General features: G+C 40.8%; 1 protein-coding gene across 3 annotated transcripts in view; it reads left to right on the top strand.

Annotated features, from left to right (window-relative positions):
* syt3 (synaptotagmin III) overlaps positions 1 to 25,866 on the top strand; it is a 92,352-nt gene that overhangs the window by 22,047 nt on the left and 44,439 nt on the right. For all 3 annotated transcript variants that reach the window (XR_015480895.1, XM_087244624.1, XM_087244625.1), the window contains exons 4-5: positions 18,422 to 18,826; positions 18,968 to 19,076. Coding sequence is in view for 1 of the 3 variants with exons in the window: in XM_087244624.1 (XP_087100750.1) it covers positions 18,422 to 18,826; positions 18,968 to 19,076 (514 nt within the window). In the remaining 2 variants the exon portion in view is untranslated. The remainder of the gene's footprint in view (positions 1 to 18,421; positions 18,827 to 18,967; positions 19,077 to 25,866) is intronic.

Here is a 25,866-nt window from a genome sequence, read left to right as displayed (position 1 = left end):
GTTGAATCTATGCCACAAAGGATTAAGGCAGTTCTGAAGGCAAAAGGGGGTCCAACCCGGTACTAGTAAGCTGTACCTAATAAAGTGGCCAGTGAGTGTATATTGTAAAAGTGATTGGCATTCTGACCCCATCTTATATAAGCAAAGTCAAAGACATGCATGTTTGTTTTCACTTAAGAAAACATGTGACACATTTACCTACTGATCAAAAGCTGGAAAGCACTAAGGGGAGCACAGTTTATGATGTTGTTTGCTGAATGCATTGCAAAAAAAGTGACATGCATAGCTGAGCAGGACGGGCAGCTTACCATAGTATTAATTAATGGGAAACTGAGGGAAGCTGCCCGAGGCTCTTTAAACTCTTCTGTACTCACAGTATGGCCCATATGTGCACTACAGCTGAAGGGTAGTCAAGCTGTCAAGCATAGAGTAACAAGGTGAAACAGACTATTTTTAACACTGGGTCTCTGTCTAAGCCACGGTCAGTTACCGCTTAGACGTATAGCATGGATTAAACATTTCCAGTTGGATTTGCTGTTGAAGATATTTTCAATTCGCTTTCCTTTTTTATAGTACAGTGCATTTAGGTGCTCAGGATGAGACGTGAATGTGACCCTCACATTTGATTTCTCTACTACTGCAGGCCGTTGAGTTGAAGCGAGAGTGAAATGATTGTGTGAATGATTGTATGGAATAAGAATGTTTAGAGAGACTGTGTTTGTAGATTGGGCCACTATTGTAGTCACACCAAGTTAGAATGATCATGTGACACTGAAGACTGGAGTATTAATGCAGAATTTGCATATGTATTTTATATGTATGCATTTTTATATAATATAGCTGTTTTTTGTATTTATTTAAAACTCTAGAAATGTAAGCTCAACAAAGTAAATCCTTGGTGTAGCTTAATTTAATTATGACACACATTTTCACTCATTTGAATCGTTTTTTTCAACTCATTTTAGGCAAATGGAGCCCAAAAGCAAAATTACTTTTGAACCAATGATGTCAAATTATGTTCATTTGAATTACTTAGTAAATTAAACTTGCCTGGTCCACAGTCTACATACTCTTGTTGAGCCAATTAATCTTAATCACTTAATTTAAAAAAACAATTTTCTGGTAATTATTGCAGTTCAAACATAACTATTTAAGTCATGATTGTTGTTGACCATTCTTAGAACTAGCATTTGTACATTTATGGCTCACAGAGTGAAGAAACAAACATTAATGTTGTTATTTAAGCTGCAACCCCAAACTAAAAACTCAAAACCTTACATGCAACTCTTCTAAATCTTTAAATTAAGTGGAAACTAAACTCAGTCTACACCTACATTTAATTTCATTGTTAACATCCTTATAATGCAATCAACTGCCCTGGTATAGTTACAGCTACACAATTCTAACATCCCTTTTTTAACTTTTAGGAGGACTTTTTTAAGAAGATACTTTGAAGAAACTAGAAACTGTAACCATTGACTTCCATAGTATTTGTTTTTCATAGTAGGGAAATCAGTGGTTACAGATTTTCAATTTATTATGTTATTTTGCGTTTAACAGAAGAAAGAAACTCATAACTTAGTCAAGACTTGCTCCAAGATTATTGGTTTACCTCTGAGGAGTCTAACAGAGTTGCATGAATAGCACGTATTAGGGAAAACTTAAAGTGTGATAAGAGATGACTCCCATCCTCTGAAGCCTTTTTTTTGTTCTCTTGCCCTCTGGAAGAAGGTTAAGAAGAATTAAATGCTCTTCCAACAGATATAAATTTACCTTTGTTCCAGAGGCAATAAGGCTTTACAACATTACATTTTAGCAAGTTTTAAATTTACATTATTAAAACATCTGTGTCTTTCCTATGTTTTTTGTATTATGAAGCTATTATAAAGCATGCTGGATTGTGTATTTTTTAATTTTTTTTTGTAAGTGATTTGTCTCTTTATGTGTTTGTTGTATCATGAAATGCTGCTACCCTAATCCAATTGCCCCTGGTGGGGTTAAAAAAGTTGTTAAACTTAAACTTATAAAGGTTTGGAAACACTTTAGAGTCTATAAATAGTAAGCAAATTTTCTGTTTTTTTGCCCTGTGAAATTTAGGTGGATTGAACATAAAACAGATATATTGTTTAAAAAATGGACTGAAAATAAACTCATTTTAAACAAGTATTGTACACTCACTGGCCACTTTATTAGGTACACCTTACTAGTACTGGGTTGACTTCCTTTTGCCTTCAGAACTGCCTGAGTCCTAGATTCCTCAAGGTACTGGAAATATGTCTTAGAGATTTTGCTCTATATTGACATGATAGCATCATGCAGTTGCTGCAGATTTGTCAGCTGCACATCCATGATGCAAATTTCCCGTTCCACCACATCCCAAAGGTTCTCTATTGGATTGAGTTCTAGTGACTGTGGAAGCCATTTGAGTACAGTGAACTCATTGTCATGTTCAAGAAACCAGACTGAGATGATTCACACTTTATGACATGGCACATTATTCTGCTGGAAGTAGCCATCACACTGCAAAAAAAATATTTTTTTACTTAGATTTTTGTCTTGTTTCTAGTCCAAATACTAAATATTGGTCAGTAACAATACTCAGGTAGGCTGTGGCATTGACACAATACTTTAATTGGTACTAATGGGCCCAATGTGTGCCATAAAATAGCCCCCACAACATTACAACACCACCAGCAGCATAAACCTTTGATACATGGCAGGATGGATTCATGCTTTCATGATGTTGACGCCAAATTCTGGCCCTACCATCCGAATGTAGCAACAGCAATCGAGACTCATCATGCCAGGCAACATTTTTCCCAATATTCTATTGTCTAATTTTGGTGAGCCTGTGCGAATTGTAGCCTCAGGTTCCTGTTCTTAGCTGACAGGAGTGTCACCCGGTGTGGTCTTCTGCTGCTGTAGCCCATCTGGCTCAAGGTTGGATGTGTTGTGCGATCAGAGATGCTCTTCTGCATACCTCAGTTGTAACGAGTTGTCATTTAAGTACTTTTGCCATTCTATCAGCTGTAACCAGTCTGGCCATTCTCTTCTGATCTCTGGCATTAACAAGGCATTTGCACCCACAGAACTGCCGCTCACTAGATATATATATATATATATATTTTAAATATCTCTGTAAATCTTAGAGATGGTTGTGCGTGAAAATCCCAGTAGATCAGCAGTTTCTAAAATACTCAGACCAGCCCGTCTGGCAACAACAACCATGCCACGTTCAAAGTCACTTAAATCACTTCATCATTCTGATGCTCGGTTTGAACTGCAGCAGATCGTCTTGATCATGTCAACATGCCTAAATGCATTGAATTGCTGCCATGTGATTGGCTGCTTAGAAATTTGCATTGACGAAGAATTGGACAGGCGTGCCTAATAAAGTGGTCGCTGAGTGTATATTTATGTATATACATTTTCACATTTATTGTTGTATTATGTGAGGCAAAAACTCAAGTCTACTTTGACAAACATTTTTGAAGAAATTTTTGAATGCTCAGATGAAGTCAAACAACACACTGCTGCATATACACCTTTCAATCACCGGCTACTTTTGCTTTAAGAAGAAATGATGCAACAAAGTTACGTTTGGCTGCTGCATACCTAACCCCGCTTTTTAGAAGGTGTTGATGGTGTGGAAAAGTCTATGAGACAAGATGACATGAAAGCTTAGCAACGGCACAGAGCAGCGATCCTCTCGGTTCAGCAAACCCAGAGTTTGTAGATCAAACTCCCTCCCCAGATATACTGCTTCCAAACAGTCTTTTTTTTCTTTACTAGCAGATCGATACATTAACCTTTCTAATCCCAGACCCCTCCCGTGTTTAGTTCTCTCTCTCCATCAGTGTCCGTTTGTTTGGCTCCACATCTTTCATTCCTGCAGTTCCGCCTCTCCCGCACCAACCTCTCCCTCTCTCCATCACTGTCCACTTTTTTTGCCTTGCCTGTTTTTCTCACGGGGGAATGCTTGCAGACTTTATTAACCCCTCTCTGCCGCTATCTCTCTCTTTTGCTCACCTTCGACGTGTGCAGTGAATGCGTTATCTTGACCAGTCAGCCCATGTGTCTGCTTCAACATGTACACTAATCTGTTAGCCCTTTCCTGGAACCTCCCCCTTTCCCAATCTCCCTCTTTCTTCAGACATATCCTTGTTCTTTTTTTATTTTCATTTTCTCTCTCTGTCAGCTCCCTGCTGGAAAATCCACTTTAAGCTGGCAGCTGTGTTTGGAAATGGTTTCTAGCTGGTCTGAACTGGTTATTTGATGGTCCAAGCTGCTCAGTTTATTCATAATGGTTTTTGGAATATATTTGCTAGTCAACAAGCTGATGACGGCTCACATCTGCAAGTACATTTATTCAATGGCCATAAGCCAACAAAAAATATAGTTAGGACTTTCCAATTTAGTTATTACAATGATTATGAAATTAGTTCATGTGCTGGACCAATGTCAAAAAAAGTGTCTGAAATTTCTACGTATATTTTCTGAAACCCAGTGTTAGCGATTTGGGTTTAGGAAAAGCGCATTATAAATAGGATGTGTTATTATTTATTATAATACTGGATTTCAGAAAATTTAGATTTAGTTGTTTTTTTTAATCATCCAATACGTGCTGCAACTTAAAATTCAGAATTAACATGCACAAAGTGCACACACATTTTGATTGGTCCCGAATAAGGCTGTCAAATGAATAATTATGATTAATGGCATCTAAAATAAGAGTTTGTATTTGCATAACATATGTGTGCACTGTCACGTATATAAATAGATACTTGCATTCTTGTATATATTTGAGAAAACATTTATATAAATTTATCAAAATATGTAGACATAAAATTCAAATGATATACACTCACCGGCCACTTTATTAGGTACACCTGTTCAACTGCTTGTTAATGCAAATTTCTAATCACATGGCAGCAACTTAATGCGTTCAGGCTTGTAGACATGATCGAGACGATCTGCTGCAGTTTAAACCGAGCATCAGAATGGGGAAGAAAGGTGATTTAATTGACTTTGAACGTGGCTTGTCAGAGTATTTCAAAAACTGCTGATCTACTGGCGTTTTTTATGCATGGGGTTTACAGAGAATGGTCTGAAAAAGAGAAAACATGACGTTGAACCTTGAGGCAGATGGGCTACAGCAGCAAAAGACCACACCGGATGCCACTCCTAAGAATTGGATACTGAGGCAACAATTAGCACAGGCTCACCAAAATTGAAGTATAGAAGATTGAAAAAATGTTGCCTGGTCTGATGAGTTTTGTTTTCTGCTGCAACATTTGAATGGTAGAGTCATAATTTGGCATCAACAACATGAAAGCATGGATCCATCCTGCCTTGCTTCAATGGTTTAGGTTCATGGTGGTTTAATGGCGTGGGGTATATTTTCTTGGCACACTTTGGGGCCATTAGTACCAATTATACAGTAAATTCATTTGTTTATACTTATACTTTTTACTCATTTTTATGCTATAAATACTTTTTATTTAAAAGATTTGTCATGAATTGAGGAAAACCTAAATAATAAGGTCATATTTTTAAAATATTTTGTGCACAAATCTGTTTCTTACCAGTTTATGGACAAATATGCATCACTTTAAGCATTTATAAAAACATTTATATGCAGAAACATAAATTGTAGGTCTAAATAATCTTTTGGAGTACCCACTAATAAAAGTTTTTTTTTTGTTTTGTAAAAACATCAAGACACCCTGGAGTACTTAAAAAACAAAATCACAGATTTGTGTGTGTTGAGCGTAAGCTTTATTTGTGGGTAAAGCTGGATAATTTTGAGCTTTTGTCAGCTATTTTCATCTTCCGTGTTTAAAATAATGTTTGGGATCAAAATCAGTGAAGTAGCGCACATCTGCGTTTGTCGTTTTCCTCTTATTATTTAAAGTGGAGTTTTCTTATCTTATGAGAAGACCCTGCTTCATAATTATCCATGAGAGCAAATGCTTTCTAAAGGCATGGCCAAAAGTATCTGGATGCAGCCTTTATGATGCAAGCTGAGATTGCATCACTCAACAATGCAATGTCAGACACAATGCACTCAAATGGAGCTAGTGATGTCACTGTGATGGGTAGGGTTAGGGGTGGGGTTAAGTGAGCGTATTAAAAAGTATTGGATGCAGCTCAGATTGCACTGCACCAGGTCTGCATCCAGACCCCACTCGGCAAGGCAGACCTGCCAAGCTGTGAGAAAAATGACTGGGTGAGACCGCGTCCTTGCACAGCAAGGGTCATTTGTGTTTGTTTTCATGATCCATGGAGCTTGGTGCATTTTTTTCCCCATGATGCTGTTAGGGCAATACACTAAAGCTGTTGGTTTGCAGCAAGCATTTTTGTCTGAAGAGCTGTACGAGAATTGGAGAATGGCGGACTTTGTCTTTTATTGGTCGAGTTTGTTACCATTCAGACACCTCGCCTATCCATGCTGCTGTGCTCGCCTATGTTTACAATCCTCCAGATTACCGGCAGGGCTACTGGTTGGAATAGACAAGGCAAGAGAACTGCTGCACTGCTCCACTGTGTCTGCATTCAGACCCAGGATTGAGGAGAGAGAAGTCCTCCTCGTTTATAGTGTTTATATAAACATGATTATCTTTATAATGATAAAAGCAAATTGTGGTTTTGTGTATATGGAATTACAAATAACATATGTAGCAAAGCATTCAAATTGCTTACTGTTTATTTTTTTGCATTTTAACTTATGTAAACTATAAAATCATGGCTCTCCTCACGGTTTGTGTCTCATTTTGTGAGCCGACTGGCAACAGTTGTTTGTTCCCCTCTTTTTCCCCTGTTCTGCCGGCCACGCCCACTCCTCCCTCTGCTCGCAGAGCTCTACGCCTATCATGAAGCATTTTTTTAAACAATTCTGAGGTAGACTTGATCTGAATAAGGTTGGTTTCATTGCCCTTTAAGTCTTGGGGAGAATACATTTTGTAAGCAGAATCTAAATTAATCTTGGTTCACAGCCTTGAAAGCTGATAGTTTTATAAATAGCATTTCATTTAGCATTCCATAATTCCTCCATCGTTCATATTTCACTAAAATAAACTTGTAACCAGTAAACCTGACCATAGTGGAGTGATGTTCCTAAAGCAAGACAACAGAAACTCAGTCACTCAATTATCAAGCAACATAAAATGTCAATGCAATTAATTATTATGTGTATTAATAGTCCATTATCAGTTGAATTTCATATTGGTGCATTTCTGTCTTGTAGAATCATTTGAATGTACAACTACTACTAATAGACGGGTAATTTATAATGCCTTTATCAAATGTATGCATTTTTCTTCTTCTTTATGGACTCAGTTGACCCGCAGATTTACCAACCTCATCTTCGCCATCATCTTCTCCTTGTCTTCTTTTTCTTTTCATGATTTTTTTAGACCCAACTCTTTCCTTTGTCCTTTTTCCTACAATTCAGGTCTCTGATCTCCATCCTTGTCCCATTCACTTGCGTTTTCTCCTGCTATTTACGTTTTCCTCACTCTCTCTATCTGCGTCTTGTTCTTCAAGCTGACAGATCAGTCCCTTCTCTCCTCCCTCTGTCTCTCTCTCTGATCATATCTTTGAACAAGCAGTGATTAATGACATACAGAGACTGATGAATTATTCACCAAAGAAAGACAGAAAGTACTGAGAAAGGAAGAAGGGAAACAGCGAGAGGGAGGCTGAGAAGGGTGGATGGGGAGGAAGGAGAAGGAGGGCACAGGCGCGAAAAGGGAGACAAATGATAAAGGTGATGCAAGATGAGGATGGAAAGCACAGTGTCTCCCTGTAACCTATTAGAAGAGAGCGAGTGTGTGTGTGTGTGTGTCTGTGCTCAGTCATGCTAACGTTTCATAATTGCAATTCAGATTGGAGTTTACTCACAGTGTGGTACATGTGTGGAGTATTGCTGAAGGCTACTCATGCTGTCAAGCGTACACTAACAAAGTGAAACAGCAAAAAACGACTATTTTTAACCGTATGCTTCTGCCTAAACTAGCAGTGCTGACAATTTACACAAACGCTGCATCAGAAACCTTTGGATGAACATCTGAATCTACATTTGGCTTCGCTATTTGTCTCCTAAAATATGTTCTTCTAATCGAATTTAAAGGTGGTATAGATGTGTCTATCACTGCCTTCGATATCAGACAACCCCGTGTGTTTTGTTTCTGGCAGATAAGCTAAGAAATAAAAATGTAATCTCAAAGCACTTCTTGGATGTCATTTTTTTGTCATTTCTGACCAACGTTTTTTACATTTGAGGACATTTCTAGGGAGAAGTTAGAATTGTAGTAAGCAAATATTCCCTTATCCCCAAAGCTTTCCTTTTTATTTTATTGTACAGGATTAAATCAGTGTGCTGTCTCGGAAATCTGACTGAAATCAGTTTTATGAGATGACTTCATGCACAAAAGCTGCCTCTAGAGTCACTGTCTGATAAGGAAGCATGGCAACAAATCAGCTGCCTAAGGATTCAGATGCAAATTTGCATTTTTTTAACAGTTAGGATGAAACCATAGACTGTAAAATGTATGGACGTAGTATATGTGACGTCATCCATAGGTTTCTGAAGATCGCAAAAGAAGCTACCAGTGGGCGTGATCAACCGTCGCCATTTTGTTAGCGCGTCATCGCGCCAAACGGGGGATACCAAACAAGGGCAAAGAGGCGGAGCATGAGCAGAGCTACAGACACCTGTTAGTATTTTGCTTAGACATGCTTTACCTGCGACTCTTTTGTGTTCTAAACACATGTGCTTGGTTGTACACTATATCAATAAAGTGTTTAGACTTTTAAAAACACTGTTGTAACACATTGAACCACAGAGCATTGTTCTTATGAAGTTTTTCTACAAGAGGAAAACGCAAATTACTTCCAAACACATTAAATATAGTCTGTGTTTGTAAATGCAAGGCTATTTATGAAATCCAGGCCTAACACTGTATGACAACATTTCAGATGACTGTTCTATAGTCTACAGCTAATCAATCTGTCAGATTCTGGAGTGCATTACACGTCTAAAGAAAAATATAAATGATAAATGGGTAACACTTTACAATAAGGTTAATTAGTTAATGCATTTACTAACATGAACTTCATGAACAACACATATAGGTATACAGCATTTATGAATCATTATTGAACATTTACTAATGCATTATTAACATCCAAGTCCATGCTTGTTAACATAGTTAATGCACCGTGAGTTAACATGAACTAACAATGAACTACTGTTTTTTCATGAACTAACGTTAACTAACATGAACAAATACAGTAGTAAATGTGTTGTTCATTGTTTGTTCATGTTAGTAAATGCATTAATTAACATTAACTAATGAACCTTATTGTAAAGTGTGACCGATAAATGATCTTAAATGAAACCAATACATTTGTAAAGACAGTATATCAGTATATAATTTCAATCACCTGGAGGCCACGTGAATGGTTTATGAGCACAATTAAGTGCACACAGTAGGTCATATCATCTGATAATTGTAAGAAATAATTCCAAAAAGCAACTGACTGTGTAAGGCCACATAAACAAAACAAAAATAGTATGTATATGCCGAGCTCAGCGGCTAATCAGCTGGAATAAGCTGAGGTGAATGGACGGCGACCAGCTAGACCTAGCTGTCACTCAAATTGCATGGCTTTCATTTTGCAGACTTAATATAATTTAATATAAACGAAATGGATGAGTTATAAAAAAATTAACCCCCTTCACAGTTGTCTTGAAGGGTAATATTAGCTATATGAACCAAAATCGTTCTCTTTTTACCAGGCTGTAAACCTTTTTTTCTGCTGTAAAGTTGGCCATTTTAACAGTGGGCTCAATAGAAATCTGCTCTATTATGGAGCCAGGACTAGCGGAATTTCAATGAATTTTGTTTCAGTTACTTCCGTATTTGCTTCACAAGGGAGAGCGAGAGGTTGCCGCTTAAGCAAAGCATATAGTTTTTTTTTTTTTTTTGTATCATTGAGACAGTATTGTCTTTTTTAATTTTAATTTATTTAGCATCTTTTTTGTATTTTGATTAGTCACATATTATTTTAATGAGCAGTTCATGCTGTTAAAGGTCCCGTAAAAAAATAAAATACATTTTTTAGATGTTATCATTAGTATGTAGGTCTTAAGGATATCTATAAGCTAAATGGATCAGTTTTGGATTTCGGATACGTTTTTTTCACGTCATCACAATCTTGACCAATCAAATGCTCTCTAGTATCTGGCATGCCCCTCCCCCCCTCAAGACACTTCCCATTTGCTTTCTATTTAATGTGCTTGATCTTCACTGGCAGTGCTGTGAGAAAAACAAAACACTATTGGCTGTTTTAAAAGGGGAGAAACTAATCTGTCAAATCCTTCATGTTTCAGTTGAGATTACGTCAAACACTGAATAGAAATGGTCATTTTAAAGCGCTTCACAGGACCTTTAAAAGAAACAATAACTCAATTATCAAACAACATAAAATGTTAATGCAGTTAATTATTATTGGTTTTATTAGTATATTATTGGTGCATTTTTGTATTTTAGAGTTATTTGAATGAACATCTACTGCTACTAATATTTATAGAATTTATAATGCATTTGTCAAATGTATGTCTAACCATTAACCAACCATTAGCTAAGACCTTTTATCTTGATAAACTACTAATTAGCTTCTTATTAATAGTAAGGTAGTACTTAGGTTTGGGTCGTGGGTAGCATTAGGGTTACAGAATAATGTCATACTTTATCAATTCTAATAAACAGTTAATATCTTAATTTTCTATTCAATTCATGTTTAATTCTTTAGAGCTTTTACAATGGAGATTGTGTCAAAGCACCTTAATGTAGAAGTTCTAGTAAATGTAGTAATGTAAATGTAATAATAATAGGCAGGTAATAATCCAATAGTTAATAGAGTCAATTGCTACCTAAATTACAATGTTATTCTGTATTTCTTTTTCATCATGTAAACATTATATAAACATTTTACTTTAGTTTTAATATAGAACATTAAACAACATTAAAATTACAAAATTTGTTAAATATACTGATTGTGTGTATATATGTGTGTGAGAGAGAATTAGTGAATGTAAAAAACTTTAAATTTTATTGGAAAAGACAAAAAGAAAGATTATTAAATGTACAGTTGAAGTCTTAATTATTAGCCCCCCTTGTTTATTATTTCCCAAATTTCTGTTTAACGGAGAGAAGATTTTTTAAACACATTTTAAAACAATAGTTTTAATAACTCATTTCTATTAACTGATTTATTTTATCTTTGTCATGATGACAGTAAATAATATTTGACTAGATATTTTTCAAGGTACTTCTATACAGCTTAAAGTGACATTTAAAGGCTTAACTGGATTAATTAGGATAACTAGGTTAGAGTATTTAGGGAAGTTATTGTAAAACGATGGTATGTTCTGTAGACTATCGGAAAAAATATCGCTTAAAGGGGCTTATAATTTTGACCTTAAAATGGTGTTTAAAAAATTAAAAACTGCTTTTATTCTAGCTGAAATAAAACAAATAAGACTTTCTCCAGAAGAAAAAAACATTATCAGAAATACTGTGAAAATTTCCTTGATCTGTTAAACATCATTTAGGAAACTATTAAAAAGGGAAAAAAAATTCTAAGTGGGGCTAATAATTCTGACTTTAACTGTATATTGTAATTTACATAATATCACAATGCACATCATGTCCTTTATAACAATGTTTACATTTATTTTAAATGTATTAATAAATGAATATGTTATATATGCAGCTCTTATTTTATGAACCATAGTGGAAGCAAACAGTTCCTCATAATATTCATATTCACCCAAAGGCGTTCAAAAGAGAGCCAAACAAGATGATCCAGACTTTTCTTTTTCTTTATGTTGGATTACTGAAATCCCTCTGTTTTGTGGCTGTTTGCAGTCCAATGAATCCCCTTTCTTCCTGTCATTCCAGTTTATATTTCATTCCAGCATCCTCTGAGATGCGGCCAATTCAATTAAAATTCCAGATTATAAGTCGAAAGGGAGTCGATGCTGATTTTTGCCCGAGCCAGGCTCATTGTTCGGACACCTGCAAGTATGCACAGCGAGGAATGGAGATGAAACAAAAGGTGAAACAAAAGCGGAAGGACATGGCTTGACGTAAGAGCGGATAGCCGTACGATATAGCCTCCTTGCATAATAGAAATCACAAAGTAGCTGGAGGTAGAGCGACCCCGGGGGCTTTTGGAGCTGGTGGGTGTCGTGTTTGAGGAAGTGATGTGAAAACAGGGGAAGCTGAGGATCTGGTGTGGGTGTGAGATGTGAATAGAGCTCTGGAGAGTCAGGCTGACAGACAGACCCTTTGTTTCTATTGATTGGCAGCCACTTGTTTGTCACTGCTTGTTGGAGATGAGTTATTCTCCCCACTCTGGTGCTGAAAACCAGTTGCCAAAGTCGCGTTTTTTTTTTTTTTTTCCTAAGTGACTCACTCATGCACACCCTTAGAAATCGTTATTAAAGGCTGCGTGATTGAAAGCTCATACCCGGCGAGAGACAGAGTCATAAGGCTTAATCACAGTTTAGAGGACATCTTTGTGGAAATTGTCATTGGCATTGACACTTTTTCTGCTTGGAAATAAATCCATCGTTTTCTTGGCTTTGTATTCAGATAGGGGCTCGTGAATGTTGGGAGAGCTGCTGGTAATTTACAGGCACAATGCGCCATCTCCTTTGCTTTTTCTCCTTCTGATCCTCTCTCTCTCTTTCTCTCTATCTGCACTTCCTTCGGTTTCTTCCAGTCATTCCCCAAGCGCAGCATCTGTCTGCCAACGCTATCTCATTTGCACATTTTTTCTTTTCAAATATCTCTGTGTTCATCCTCCTAGGTTATGCAATCAAGCTTGTTACCTAGGATAGGGAACCGAGAAGTGAGTTTCATTTATTAAAATAAAAAAAAAACACACACAAATACTGTATGATTGCCATAATTTTCATTTCCATTAACAGTTCTTGAATGTCTGCATTCGTCTTGTGATGAGGTTGTGTTCCTGAATCTACAGCTATATGCAAATAAATAATGTTGACATTTGAGTAATCATAGTGGATTGAATGCGATGAGAAAGAAAGGCGACACAATTATGCACAGATAATAAATAGGCATGAAAAGTCAGCAATAAAAAAGGCTAAAGCCACAGACGTATACAGTAGATGCCTCATTAGTGGCTGTTTGTATGGGCGGATGTACATAAGCCATCTGCTACCAATGGTCAGTGCCAGTTCATGAAGGCTTGAGAGCAAGTTGACTTTGTGTACAACCATAGTTTTGAATATTTATATGTGCAATAGGCTTCAGCAAATTGGAACACAGTGAAACAAAAAGGTATTAGCTTACACAACATTAAAATGTGCCATAGTTCAGGATCATGCATATTGAGCTAATATATATTATAATAAAACATAAACCAATTTATTCTTACCTGTGAAAGATTATATAATTTAGTATTATTTTTTTATCAGAGGTTATTTAAATTTGTGGCAAATTAGAAATCATGTGATATAGAAAAACGTGTGATGACATATCGACTCTTGCAAGATGTCAAATTTGGAGTAGCTTATTATGGCATCAATTTGTACACATCTGGGGTATGCACACTTTAAAAAAAAATCAACCAATGATTATTATTATTTTATAAAATATGGACAATTCCAATTGTTTTATTAATATTTTGTAACAAGGTTTCATAAGTTAATATATTTACTAACATGAACTAATTATGAACAATACTTGTACAGCATTTATTAATTGTAGTACAACATTTACTAATGCATTAATAAAATTAAAATTCCTGCTTGTTAACATTAGTTATTGTACTGTGATTTCGACTTCATTTTAATTAAAGGTGCTGTATGTAAGTTTTTGACTCCTCTAAAGCATAAAAATACCCTAATATATTTGCAGATATTTAAGAAACATGCCATGTGAGCATTCCTGTTTATCTGAAAAACAATGCTAAGGTCAGATATTCTGCTTTAAAAATGTGAGTTACGTGCGGAATGCTGCCTTTGTTTTGGTTCTTTTACCCGCCCAATGCCACTTTAGCCAATTATGTTTCAGCTCTTGGGGTTCCTTGTTTGAAAAACGCATATTTCATTCATTCAGAATGGCTCACAAAGTATGCGTCCGTGACTGAAATGCGACCTCTGGTGGACAGTAGCAGACGACCAAATGAGACGCAGATTCAGAGTTCGACATGAGGCTATTAATTAGCAAATAATCGAAATATTACGTGCGTAAACATACAACATGCTACGTCACAAGAATTGCAGTGATAAGCAATTTGGCTGTTTGCACCAGACAAAACACGACAGAAATTTAAATATAACCATTCAGAAGCACAGAATATGCACTCACTCACGAAATAGTAAGGTTTATAATTATATTAATACATATTAAAACATATTTAACATTACTAAATGTACATACTGAATCACTGATATGTGTTGGTTTGCATTATTTCAGTTCTAAAGTTCAATTTCAAAAGGGTTTATTTCATTTTAAAGATCTGAGGTCAATAAATGTAATGCAAAATGGCATTCAAACATTAATAGCATTTATCAATGAATAAAGCACATGAGGTTTACCTGAGGTGATCATTATAATTTTTCTGTTGTTCAGTTGCAAGAAATAGAAGTCATTTCTAATATATCGATTTGAGGTGTTGGCTAGAAGAAAAACTCCTTTTAATATGGAAAATATTCCTTCTATTTCATGCCGTTGCTTTTATTTAGAGCACAATTTAAATCAGCCTTTAGGTTTAAACGTCAGACCCGCTCCTCAATCTGTCAATCGTTTGTAACTTTAAAAAATAATAACGATTTATTTTATGATTCTACACGTGTGGACAAACAGAAACAAAATGTCATGTCTTGCAGGACCATGGTGCTACATAAATTAATCATAAATACAAACACAACACTGGACATAAGAGCTATATAAAAAACTAAGCATAACTAACATATACCATAAAATACTTAACTATACACAAAAGACAGCCTATACAAGTACTTCTTTTACATGAGACTGAGACTGAACATTGTTGTGCAGGATATTGTGCAAGAGAGGTATTAAAGGTGAATATTGTGTACTTAATGTTTAATTAACAGGATTTAGTGAGTTTTTTTAATTCATTGAAAGACTATGCAGTATTATTTTACATTTGATTATTCAAAGACTGTATGCCTGAATGCATTTGGACTCTTTGGAAAACAATAAAATGCTGTTAATTTAATTTGCATATTTTTCTTTATTGAATGTATTTATGCTTGTAGATTGTTTGCTCCATTTCATGCACTCCCCTACAGAATCATTCCAATCTAAAATTATAATTTCTTTTCAAACTGTTTTTCAACTCATCTAGTGAAATGTTGTTTATATCATAAATATCGCAGAATAAAAAGATATCAATGTGTAATTTTTCCAATATTATACAGCCTTAGTATATGGACAATTACTGCACTTTTTTCTACTGAAACACACAATAGTCTACCTAAAAACATTCTGTCATTGCTTTGTGGCCCCAGTAGGATTTGACAAGAGGTAGGTCATAGTCACAGAACCTGCTGCTCATAATGAACTGGTCAAAAAGAAGTGAGCTGTCAGTTTGAATTAGTCTAATGACTCACTCACTAACTGAATCGATCACTGGACCACAACTCGAAATGAACCTAGAACACCTACTATGCTGTGCATGCTTAAGACTTCGTACACTTAAAATGTTAGTTCACCCAAAAATGTAAATTATGTTATTAATTAATTACCCTCTTGTCCTTTCAATCCCCTGAGACCTTCATTTGTCTTCAGAATATTAAGATATTTTAGATGAAATCTAAATTAAAGCTCGCTCATTGTCCAAAGACAGCAATGTTGGATATCATTTTTTTCCGGAATATGTCCCACACTGTAACCTCTTTTATTTTCATCTGAAATGTGCAAGTTATATAATGCCATTAACATCATGCAAGTCAAGCACCCGTAATGTGTTGAATGAGAGTATTTGTAAAGCTCATTTCCCACACTCAGCTTTAAATAAATTATTTTAGGCTTGATGGTTATGATATACATTGTTTATAGTCAATGTCACTTACATTTCTGTAGGTTTTATACTTACTATTAAACGTAAGTGATTTTTTTGTTGAGTGAAGGAAACTAAAATACATGTTACTAATGTTTGTAAAGGTTTCATTTTATCAAAGCTAGCGTAGGCCATTTTTTCCAGAAACATTTTTTGTTATACTGGTTGAAAGTGTTTTCACAACCTAATAGCAATCAATAATTCATCTTCTATGGTTCTGTGGAAGGCGCAGCCATAAAATGTTTGTCCAATCATTTCATTTGGCCTAAATACAGTAATGGAATGTCTTACCTGTTTGTCAGCATTTGTAGTTGCACACCTTCATGTGCTTTACTCTCATAGACATTCACACATCATCAGCACATCCCTTGATGCTGTTCAGACTAAATGAGAATAGAAGGTAAACAGTGAACTCCATTGCAGCTTTCGATGGCCATTGTGGCCATGTGACTGACATATATAAAGCAACCGATGACAGTGTCATTATTTTATCAGCATCATGAAAATGTAATGTTGATCTTTCTGCAATATCAGACCAGCGTGTGTAACATCAATGCTGTAAATTACACATACAGCACTTTTAAAAACCAGGCGGTCAGTTATGATGACAAGTGCTAATTGTCACAGCTGTAAATATGACCTCTTTCTTTTATTTTTAAATAATGCAATTATAACACGGTGTGTCTTAAGCCTAAAGTACAGTATACTGCTTTTAAAGCATACACTCACATTTGATTGCACAGCCTTTCAAAAGTCATTTTACTCACACTTCCACAGGCCTCCAAAAAATAGAATGAGCATGTGAGGCCTGCACATAATGTACAGTGCAATAGTGTACAGTACATCACAATAAATTAAAAGGCCTGTAAACTGCACAGTGTACAGTACAATACTGTAAATGTGCATTTACAAAAATCCAGCAGTGCTTGTACAGTACTAATGATGAATTTCACGTTATGCACACTATTCACGGACCTTCATAAACATGTAATAAGTGAAGTATACTTTGGAATTTATGGTCTTTTGGTCAGATGCAACTAACTATGTAGTTATGCTGACTTTCACGTACACATTAAAAGTGATGTATACTTTGAGCTTTATACCCGATTCACATGGGGCTTTAGCATCAACACTTGATGAAAGTCTGAAGTTGGGGCTGACGCGATTGTCATATCAGCACCAGCCAATGAAATTAATCTGCAATCGGCTACTGTCTGAGCTGGGCTATTTGCATAAAGCAATCTGATTGGCTGACGCTTCCGTTGGTGTTTGAAAAGTTGAGAACATCAGAGTGACGCTGATGGATCCACAATTCAGTTCAGCAATGCTTGACGTCACCCATTCAAAGTAAATAGGAAGTACTGCTAACGTGAATCAGGTGTTATTTTGAAGCACTTTAGGTCAGCAATTATGTTTGTAGTTGGGGCTGTTTCCTCTACAAAAAAATGTGAGAAATTGTTATGCAACTGAAAACATTCATTTGAAAATTGAGCCAGAATCATGATATGTCATACAATCTTTCATCTTATGTGTAGTATCAGTAATGTTCAGTCTCATTCAGGCATTTTATTGATTCAGGTTTCATTCAAGTTTCAGATGTTTACTGCATAGTCTTACGCAATAAACATAAAACTGTGTTGCTCCCTTTTCTTACTTACATTTTTAGTTCTTACCAAAGGCACCCCTATAATAATAACCCGCGACAGTACAATAGTGGCAGACTAAACCATTAACAACAAACAGGGGGGCAGATCAACAATAGTCACATAAACTAAACTTATCAACATACGTTTATAGTACTGTACGTGTATTTGAGCTCTCTATGAATAAATTATCCTGCAGGCACAGGATGTCAACATGACTGCATATTGACGTTGTAAACCAACGTACCCCAACCTCAAGGGGACATTGGATTTTCTTGTCGTCAGAACCCAACATCAGGCCGACGTCAATGTCCAATGTCCAACCTAAAAATGTACCTAAAATCAACCAAATATCAACGTCTCATCATGTTGCACCTTGATGTTGCGTGGACATTACCACTATGACATCTATCAGACTTTGGATTTTAGTCACTTTCCAACACAACCTAAAATAACAACATCATTTGACGTCATTATTGAACACCAAAATAACGTTGTCATTGATCAGCTGATGTTGTGACCTAAATCTAATCTATTATTAATGTCTTATATTGTTGTGTGCCTGCTGGGTATAATCTGTCAAATTATGACTCTTAAATCATGCTTGCAATAAATCAAACTCTCCTCTGTCTTTTTCTTTTGTGTTTTAGAGATCTCTGTGAGTCTGCTCTCCGTCATCGTAACTTTCTGTGGCATCGTGCTGCTCTCTGTCTCTCTCTTCGTCTCCTGGAAGCTATGCTGGTTGCCTTGGAGAGATAAGGAAGGCGGGGGTCTGAGCTTGACGTCGGGTCTCCTGCCCGGTGGTGCGGGTTTGGGTGGGGTCGGAGGCGGAGGGGGTGCCTCGCTCCTTCCTCCCCTTTTACAGAGGAAAGATACTCACTCTTCTTCCTCGTTGTATCCCACGCTGTCCCAGCAGGGTCAGCATCACCCCCATTTCTCCGACGTGATGGGGGTCGAGGGTGGAGGGGGGCTGGTGGTAGGGGGTGTGGTTGGGGGTCCGCAGGAGATGCAGGAGCACTCCTACCTGGACATGGACTCTTATCCCAACAATGCTGGTGAGCAGATCTCTGCTTTGCATCAAACTCAGAAGCAATACTTTTACTCTTTGCGAGACCTAAGAGACAGTGATCATTGTTAATTATGCTCCATTCTCTTAACTACACTCCTTTCATCTTTTCTATGGCTCTTGCTTTCAGCAACTCTTAAGTTAAGCCAGACATCGCCCGAGTTGCCCCCGGCAACAGAAGGAGGCTCAGCTGCGAAAGACCTGCCCAATGCCCACTCCCAGCAGCAGGTCACCACCAGGTCAGTGACCTTCTCTTCTTGTTCCTGTCTGTGCTTGTGTGTGTATGTGTGTGTGTGTTGCTGGATGATGGAGTGAGTTTGTGGCTTGGGACTAGCTGAATGTGCAGGATGAAGTTAAATTGTGTTATAAATATAGGATGTAAAAGGTTCTATAGCATATCGTATCGCATACTGTAGGTCTCAAAGTCAATTCCTGGAGGGCCGCAGTTCTGCACAGTTTTGTTCCAACCCTATTCTAAATTTTGCTGATCCAACTAATTAAGGAGTTCCAGTGTAGTCTTGAACACCTTGATTAGTTGGGTTAGGTGTGGCTAATTAGGACTGGAGTAAAACTATGCAGAGTTGCTGTCTGAGACCTTTAGCTGCGTGTACTTATGCACTCACACACTCAACAGCGTAGTATATGTATGTAGTGTCATTCTAAATGAAACACTAAAGTTTTTTTTTTTACTAAGCTTAAATTCAAACCATTTCCCTGATGATTTTGATGATTGCCAAATTAGTGAAATAAATGACCAAAGTACCAAAGAATACCTGCCATATTATGCAGTATAACCGCATTCACCATCATGAGGTGGTATAATCACCCTCGTTAGAGAATTTTGCTTTCACAATCCAAAATAAATAATAAAATCCAACATAAGTGCCCAAAAGCTGTGCCCCTTCCGCTATGTGAGCAAAGCTGCGATCGTGTAAAGTGTTATTCCACACTTAATTTTAACGGTTGAATAAGTACATTATACGGGTAATTAAAGTGCACTTATTATTTTTTGAGTTTTCAGTGTGAATGCACTATTTACACACGGCGTAAAATAGTGCATAAGTATGTGATTTGGGACGCACCTTATGTCATATTGTATATTTTAGGATTTGAGTGTATTATAAAAAATTTTTAAAGTTTAATGTATTCCAGTGTTGAAAAGGCAAGGTAAGTTTATTATATAGCATATTTCATACACAATGGTAATTCAAAGTGCTTTTTATAAACAAAAATAAAAGAAACAAGTAAATAAAGATGATTAAAAATAAAACCTTTATATATATAAACATAATAAAAACATTCAAATGTTTTAAAAACAGAATAAAAGAGGTTATAAAAGAATGAAAAAGAAAAAAAAGACATAGTAGTGCAATCTGTGGGATGTAGCACAGTGCTCATTCAGTAAAGCAGTGTTAAATAGATGTGTGTACAGTCTTGATTAAAATGTGCCTAATGTTGGAGCACATCTGATCATTTCTGGAAGCTGATTTCAGCAATGGGTGTAGTAGCTGAAGGCCGAGTCACCCTGCTTTGACTGAATTTCCAGTTTACTTGATCTGATCTAATGATTTAAGTGATCTGTTAGGTTTGTATTCAGTGAGCATATCTGTGATGTATTGAGGTCCTAGACCATTCAGTGATTTATAGACAAGTAATAATACTTTAAAAACTATTCTGAATGTAACCAGGAGCCAGTGTAAAGACCCGAGGACAGGTGTGATGTGCTCTGATTTTCTGGTTCTGGTCAGAATTCTGGCAGCAGCGTTCTGGATGAGCTGCAGCTGTCTGACTGTCTTTTTGGGAAGGACAGTGAGGAGTCCATTACAGTAATCAATCCTGCTGGTGATAAAAGCATGAACAAGTTTCTCTAAGCCCTTACTGGAAACAAAGCATCTAATTCTGGCAATGTTTTTGAGATGATCATATGCTGATTTGCTTACTGCTTTTTCATGATTGCTGAAATTCAGATCTGACTTCAGAATCACACCAAGATTTTTTTTGTTGGCTCGTTTTTAAGGCTCATTTTAGCTGTCAGTTTTTCAGTTAGTGTATTCAGTTTCAAATGACTTGATATTCAAGAAACAATTTTTTTATTAATGTCAATTTTGTAAACAGTTGTGCTGCTCAAGATATTTGTTGAAACAATCATACTATTTTTCAAGTCTCTTTGCATAAGAGAATAGCATTTGCATGAAATAGAAGTTCCCCTTCGGGGGGAACTTCAGCACTATAAGTGGATTTGATTTGTAAAATCCACGCATTGGGAGGATTCGGATCAGAAGCCGCTTGTCTGGAGAGTATTGAACGGGCCAATGAATGAAATTAATTGGCAGCGTAAGCTTGCGCAGGTGTGCGACATCTGCAATTATCTCAGCATATAAGCACACCTGAAGCCAGCAGACGCCATCCTTTTCGCTTCAGATCCTTTCTGAGTGAGTCGATGAGGGTTCCTCTTGCTGATCAGCACTTCAGAGCGAACGAGTGTGTCTCCCGGTCCAGAGTGGGTCTTCGCGGTGGCAGACGGTCGAGCTGGGTTACTCCCTTGCCTGCGGTTCTTTGGGTCCGGTCCTCCAGAGCGGTGCGTATAGTTGCAACTTTCCTAAAAGAGCAACACAGTCGTGCAGCACGTCCTTTTCAGGATGGCGCTCCGACTGTGCGTTTCTGGATGCGGGGGTTTCCTAGCTCCGGATGATGGACACGATCACTGCATTGCATGTTTGGGGGTCCAGCATGTTAATGCGGTGCTCGCGGGCGGTTCATGTCGTCATTGCGATGCCATGACCGTTGCACAGCTAAGATCGCGGCTAACTTTCGCAAGAGAGCGAGCCACCCCAGTTGCCTCCTGTTCTAAAAAAGCAGCGGGCGCTCGGGCAGATCTGAGGGTTTCAGCGGGAGATAATCCGCCGCCCACGGGCTCGCGGACCTCTCGCTCCTCACGGCGCTCCATCCAAGCTTCGGGTGGTGAGAGTGATCCGTCTAACCAGATGGTAGCTCTCACACTCGCTGACACCGGAGATCAGATGTCCTCCGCGGCATCGGAGGGTGGGCTTTCACTGTCCGACGAAGATCTGGACCCGCTCGCCCCCTCCGGGCAGGTGAGCGCTGTCAAAACGGATCCTGAAGCGGACATGTTAGCCGTGCTTTCCCGGGCTGCTTCAGCCGTGGGGTTGGAGATGGTTTATCCCCCAGCTCCGCGGCCGGACCGACTAGATGGGTGCTACGTGGAGGACCAGAAGGCGAAGCCTTCGAAGCCTCTCGTCCCCTTCTTCCCGGAAGTGCACAGTAGGCTCACGCAGTCTTGGAGGGCACCTTTCTCTGCCCGTGCTGCGTGTGCCTCCGCCCTCACCGTCCTTGACGGCGGAGCTGCCAGGGGGTATGAGGCGATCCCGTCAGTGGAGCGCGCTATCGCGGTCAATCTTTGTCCGCGCGGCGCCTCTACGTGGCGGGGTTTGCCCCGCCTCCCGTCCAAAGCCTGTAGGTTGTCTGCCTCCCTCGGAGCCAGAGCTTATAAGGCTGCGGGCCAGGCTGCTTCTGCTTTGCACGCGATGGCCACCTACCAGCGCTACCAAGCGCAGGCGCTGGCCGAGCTGCACGAGGGCGGGTCCAACCCAAGCTTATTACATGAGCTGCGCACCGCGACCGACTATGCTCTTCAGACTACTAAGTCCGCCGCGTGTGCGCTGGGGAGGACGATGTCCACACTTGTGGTTCAGGAACGCCACCTCTGGCTAAACCTGGCCGATATGCGCGACGTTGACAAAGTTCGCTTTCTTGACTCGCCCATATCCCAGGCTGGCCTGTTCGGCGACACCGTCGGTGAATTCACCCAGGAATTCAAGGCGGTGAAAGAGCAGTCGGATGCGATGGGCAATGTCATCTATCGGCGTGGCCGTAAGCCCGCTCCGCCCGCCGAGCCATCCACCTCCGCTGTTCCTCGCCGAGGGCGCCCGCCAACGAGTGCTGCCCCGCCTGCGCCTCCGGCCAAGCGGGCACGGCGTTCACCTCGAAAGCAGGCAGCCCCTCCTGCCCAGGGCGCCGTTAAGTCCGGTAAACGGACCGCGAAGCGTCCCTGAGACAGGCCATCCGGAGAAGAGGAAACTTGCTCTTTCCCCGCTGGAGGGCGGGGCCCCGATAACAACGGTACTTTTCAGTGCCACCAAAACATCAGTAAAAGAGCACTTTTTCCCTTCCCCGGATGTGACTGCACGAGTTCTGCCAGTCCGGGACGCGCTGCCTTCCGGCTCGCAGACTCTACGTGCTTCGCCAGTGGCTCACGAGCGCTGGGGGGACGGTCTCCCTTCCCTCAGCCCTCCAGCCCTCTCTCCGGAGTCAGGGTGCGGAGCCAGAGCGAATCGCTCTCCTCCAGCTCTTCCGCGGGACCCTCGTGCTTCCCGGATCAGCACACCCACTCCGCGCTGCCCCACCGCTGGTACGTCAGCGATTGTAGCGATGACTCCATTAGCGAGGGCTCTGCCTGCCTGGTTAGCGCGGGCCAGCCCCTCGCGGTGGCTCATACGCACAATCAGACTCGGTTACGCGATTCAGTTCGCGAAACGGCCCCCCAAGTTTACGGGCGTGTATTTCTCCAGGGTCAACCCCCTGTCCGCCCCTGTCTTGCGAGAGGAGATTGCTGCCCTCCTGGCGAAGGGTGCAATCGAGCCGGTTCCTCCAGCCGAGATGGAGAGTGGGTTTTACAGCCCATACTTCATCGTACCCAAAAAGAGCGGTGGGTCACGGCCAATCCTAGATCTGCGCGTTTTGAACCGCTGTCTGCACAGGCTGCCGTTCAGAATGCTCACGCAGAGGCGCATTCTCCAATGCGTTCGTCCTCGGGATTGGTTTGCAGCCATAGACCTGAAGGACGCGTATTTCCATGTCTCCATTCTTCCACGCCACCGCCAATTTCTGCGGTTTGCGTTCGAGGGTCGAGCGTGGCAGTACAAGGTCCTCCCCTTCGGGCTCTCTCTGTCTCCGCGGGTCTTCACCAAACTCGCGGAGGGTGCCCTAGCGCCCCTTCGGCTCGCGGGCATTCGCATACTCAATTATCTCGACGACTGGCTGATTTTAGCCCACTCGCGGGAGCAATTGATTATGCACAGGGACAAGGTGCTTCGGCATCTCCGCCTACTGGGGCTTCAGGTCCACCGAGAAAAGAGCAAACTCGCCCCCGTGCAGAGGATTTCTTTTCTCGGCATGGAGCTGGACTCGATCACCATGGTAGCGCACCTCTCCGAGGAACGCGCTCGCCTGTTGCTGAACTGTCTGAGGGAGCTCGACAGCAAACTAGTGGTCCCACTGAAGTTCTTTCAGAGGCTCCTGGGGCATATGGCATCCGCAGCCGCCGTCACGCCGCTCGGGTTGCTCCATATGAGACCACTTCAGCACTGGCTTCACGATCGGGTCCCCAGACGCGCATGGCACGCGGGCACACACCGGGTCTCGGTTACTGCGCTGTGTCGCCGCGCCCTCAGCCCTTGGAACGACCCCTCGTTCCTACAGGCCGGTGTGCCTCTAGAACAGGCGTCCAGCCATGTTGTTGTTTCAACAGACGCTTCCAACACGGGTTGGGGGGCCGTGTGTCGCGGGCATGCGGCTGCGGGCCTCTGGAAGGGTGCCCAGCTGCATTGGCATATCAATCGCCTAGAGCTGTTGGCAGTGTTCCTCGCTCTCCACCGCTTTTTACCGGTGCTGGAGCGGCAACACGTGCTGGTCAGGACGGACAGTATGGCGGCGGCGGCGTATATCAACCGCATGGGGGGTATGCGCTCTCGCCGCATGTCTCAGCTCGCCCGCCGTCTGCTCCTCTGGAGTCACCCGCGGCTGAAATCGCTGCGCGCCATTCACGTCCCAGGCACGCTCAATCGTGCAGCCGATGCGCTCTCACGACAGCTGTTACGTCCTGGAGAATGGAGACTCCACCCCGAGTCTGTTCAGCTGATATGGGCGCGATTCGGGGAGGCCCAGATCGATCTGTTTGCTTCCCCCGAGAACGCTCACTGCCAGTTGTTTTTTTCCCTGACCGAGGGCTCTCTCGGCACGGATGCACTGGCCCACAGCTGGCCTCGGGGCATGCGCAAGTATGCGTTTCCCCCAGTGAGCCTGCTCGCGCAGTTTCTGTGCAAGGTCAGGGAGGACGAGGAACAGGTTCTGCTAGTTGCGCCCCTTTGGCCCAACCCGGACCTGGATATCAGAGCTCTCACTCCTCGCGACGGCCCTCCCCTGGCGGATCCCTTTGAGAGAGGACCTACTCTCTCAGGGACAGGGCACCATCTGGCACCCTCGCCCCGATCTTTGGAACCTCCACGTGTGGTCTCTAGACGCGAGGAAGACTTAGGTAACCTACCGACTGCGGTGGTTAATACCATCACTCAGGCTAGAGCCCCCTCCACGAGGCGCGCCTACGGCCTGAAGTGGAGTCTATTCACTGAATGGTGCGTCTCTCGCAGAGAAGACCCCCGAAATTGCCAGATTAGTGTTGTGCTCTCTTTCCTTCAAGAGAAGTTGGACAGCAGGCTGTCGCCCTCCACTCTCAAGGTTTACGTGGCCGCCATCTCCGCTTATCATAGCGCGGTAGCTGGCGGCACCGTGGGAAAGCATAACCTGGTCATCCAGTTCCTTAGGGGTGCTAGGCGAATTAATCCATCTCGCCCCCCTCTCATGCCCTCTTGGGATCTCGCCCTCGTTCTCACGAGTCTGCGATCCGATCCCTTTGAGCCACTCGAATCAGTATCTCTAAGATTTCTGTCCCTGAAGACAGCTCTGCTGGTTGCGTTGGCCTCCATCAAGAGGGTCGGGGACCTGGAGGCATTTTCGGTCAGTGACTCGTGCCTGGAATTCGGGCCGGATTACTCTCACGTCATCCTGAGACCCCGCCCCGGTTATGTGCCCAAGGTTCCTACCACCCCCTTTAGAGATCAGGTAGTGAACCTGCAAGCGCTGCCCCCGGAGGAGGCAGACCCAGCCCTTTCTTTACTTTGTCCAGTTCGCGCTCTGCGCATTTATGTGGACCGTACTCAGAATTTTAGATCA

This window comes from Danio rerio, chromosome 3 (assembly GCF_052040795.2).
Source record: "Danio rerio strain M-AB ecotype USA chromosome 3, GRCz13ab, whole genome shotgun sequence".
Taxonomy (NCBI): domain Eukaryota; kingdom Metazoa; phylum Chordata; class Actinopteri; order Cypriniformes; family Danionidae; genus Danio; species Danio rerio.
This window is presented reverse-complemented; position numbering and strand designations above follow the sequence as displayed.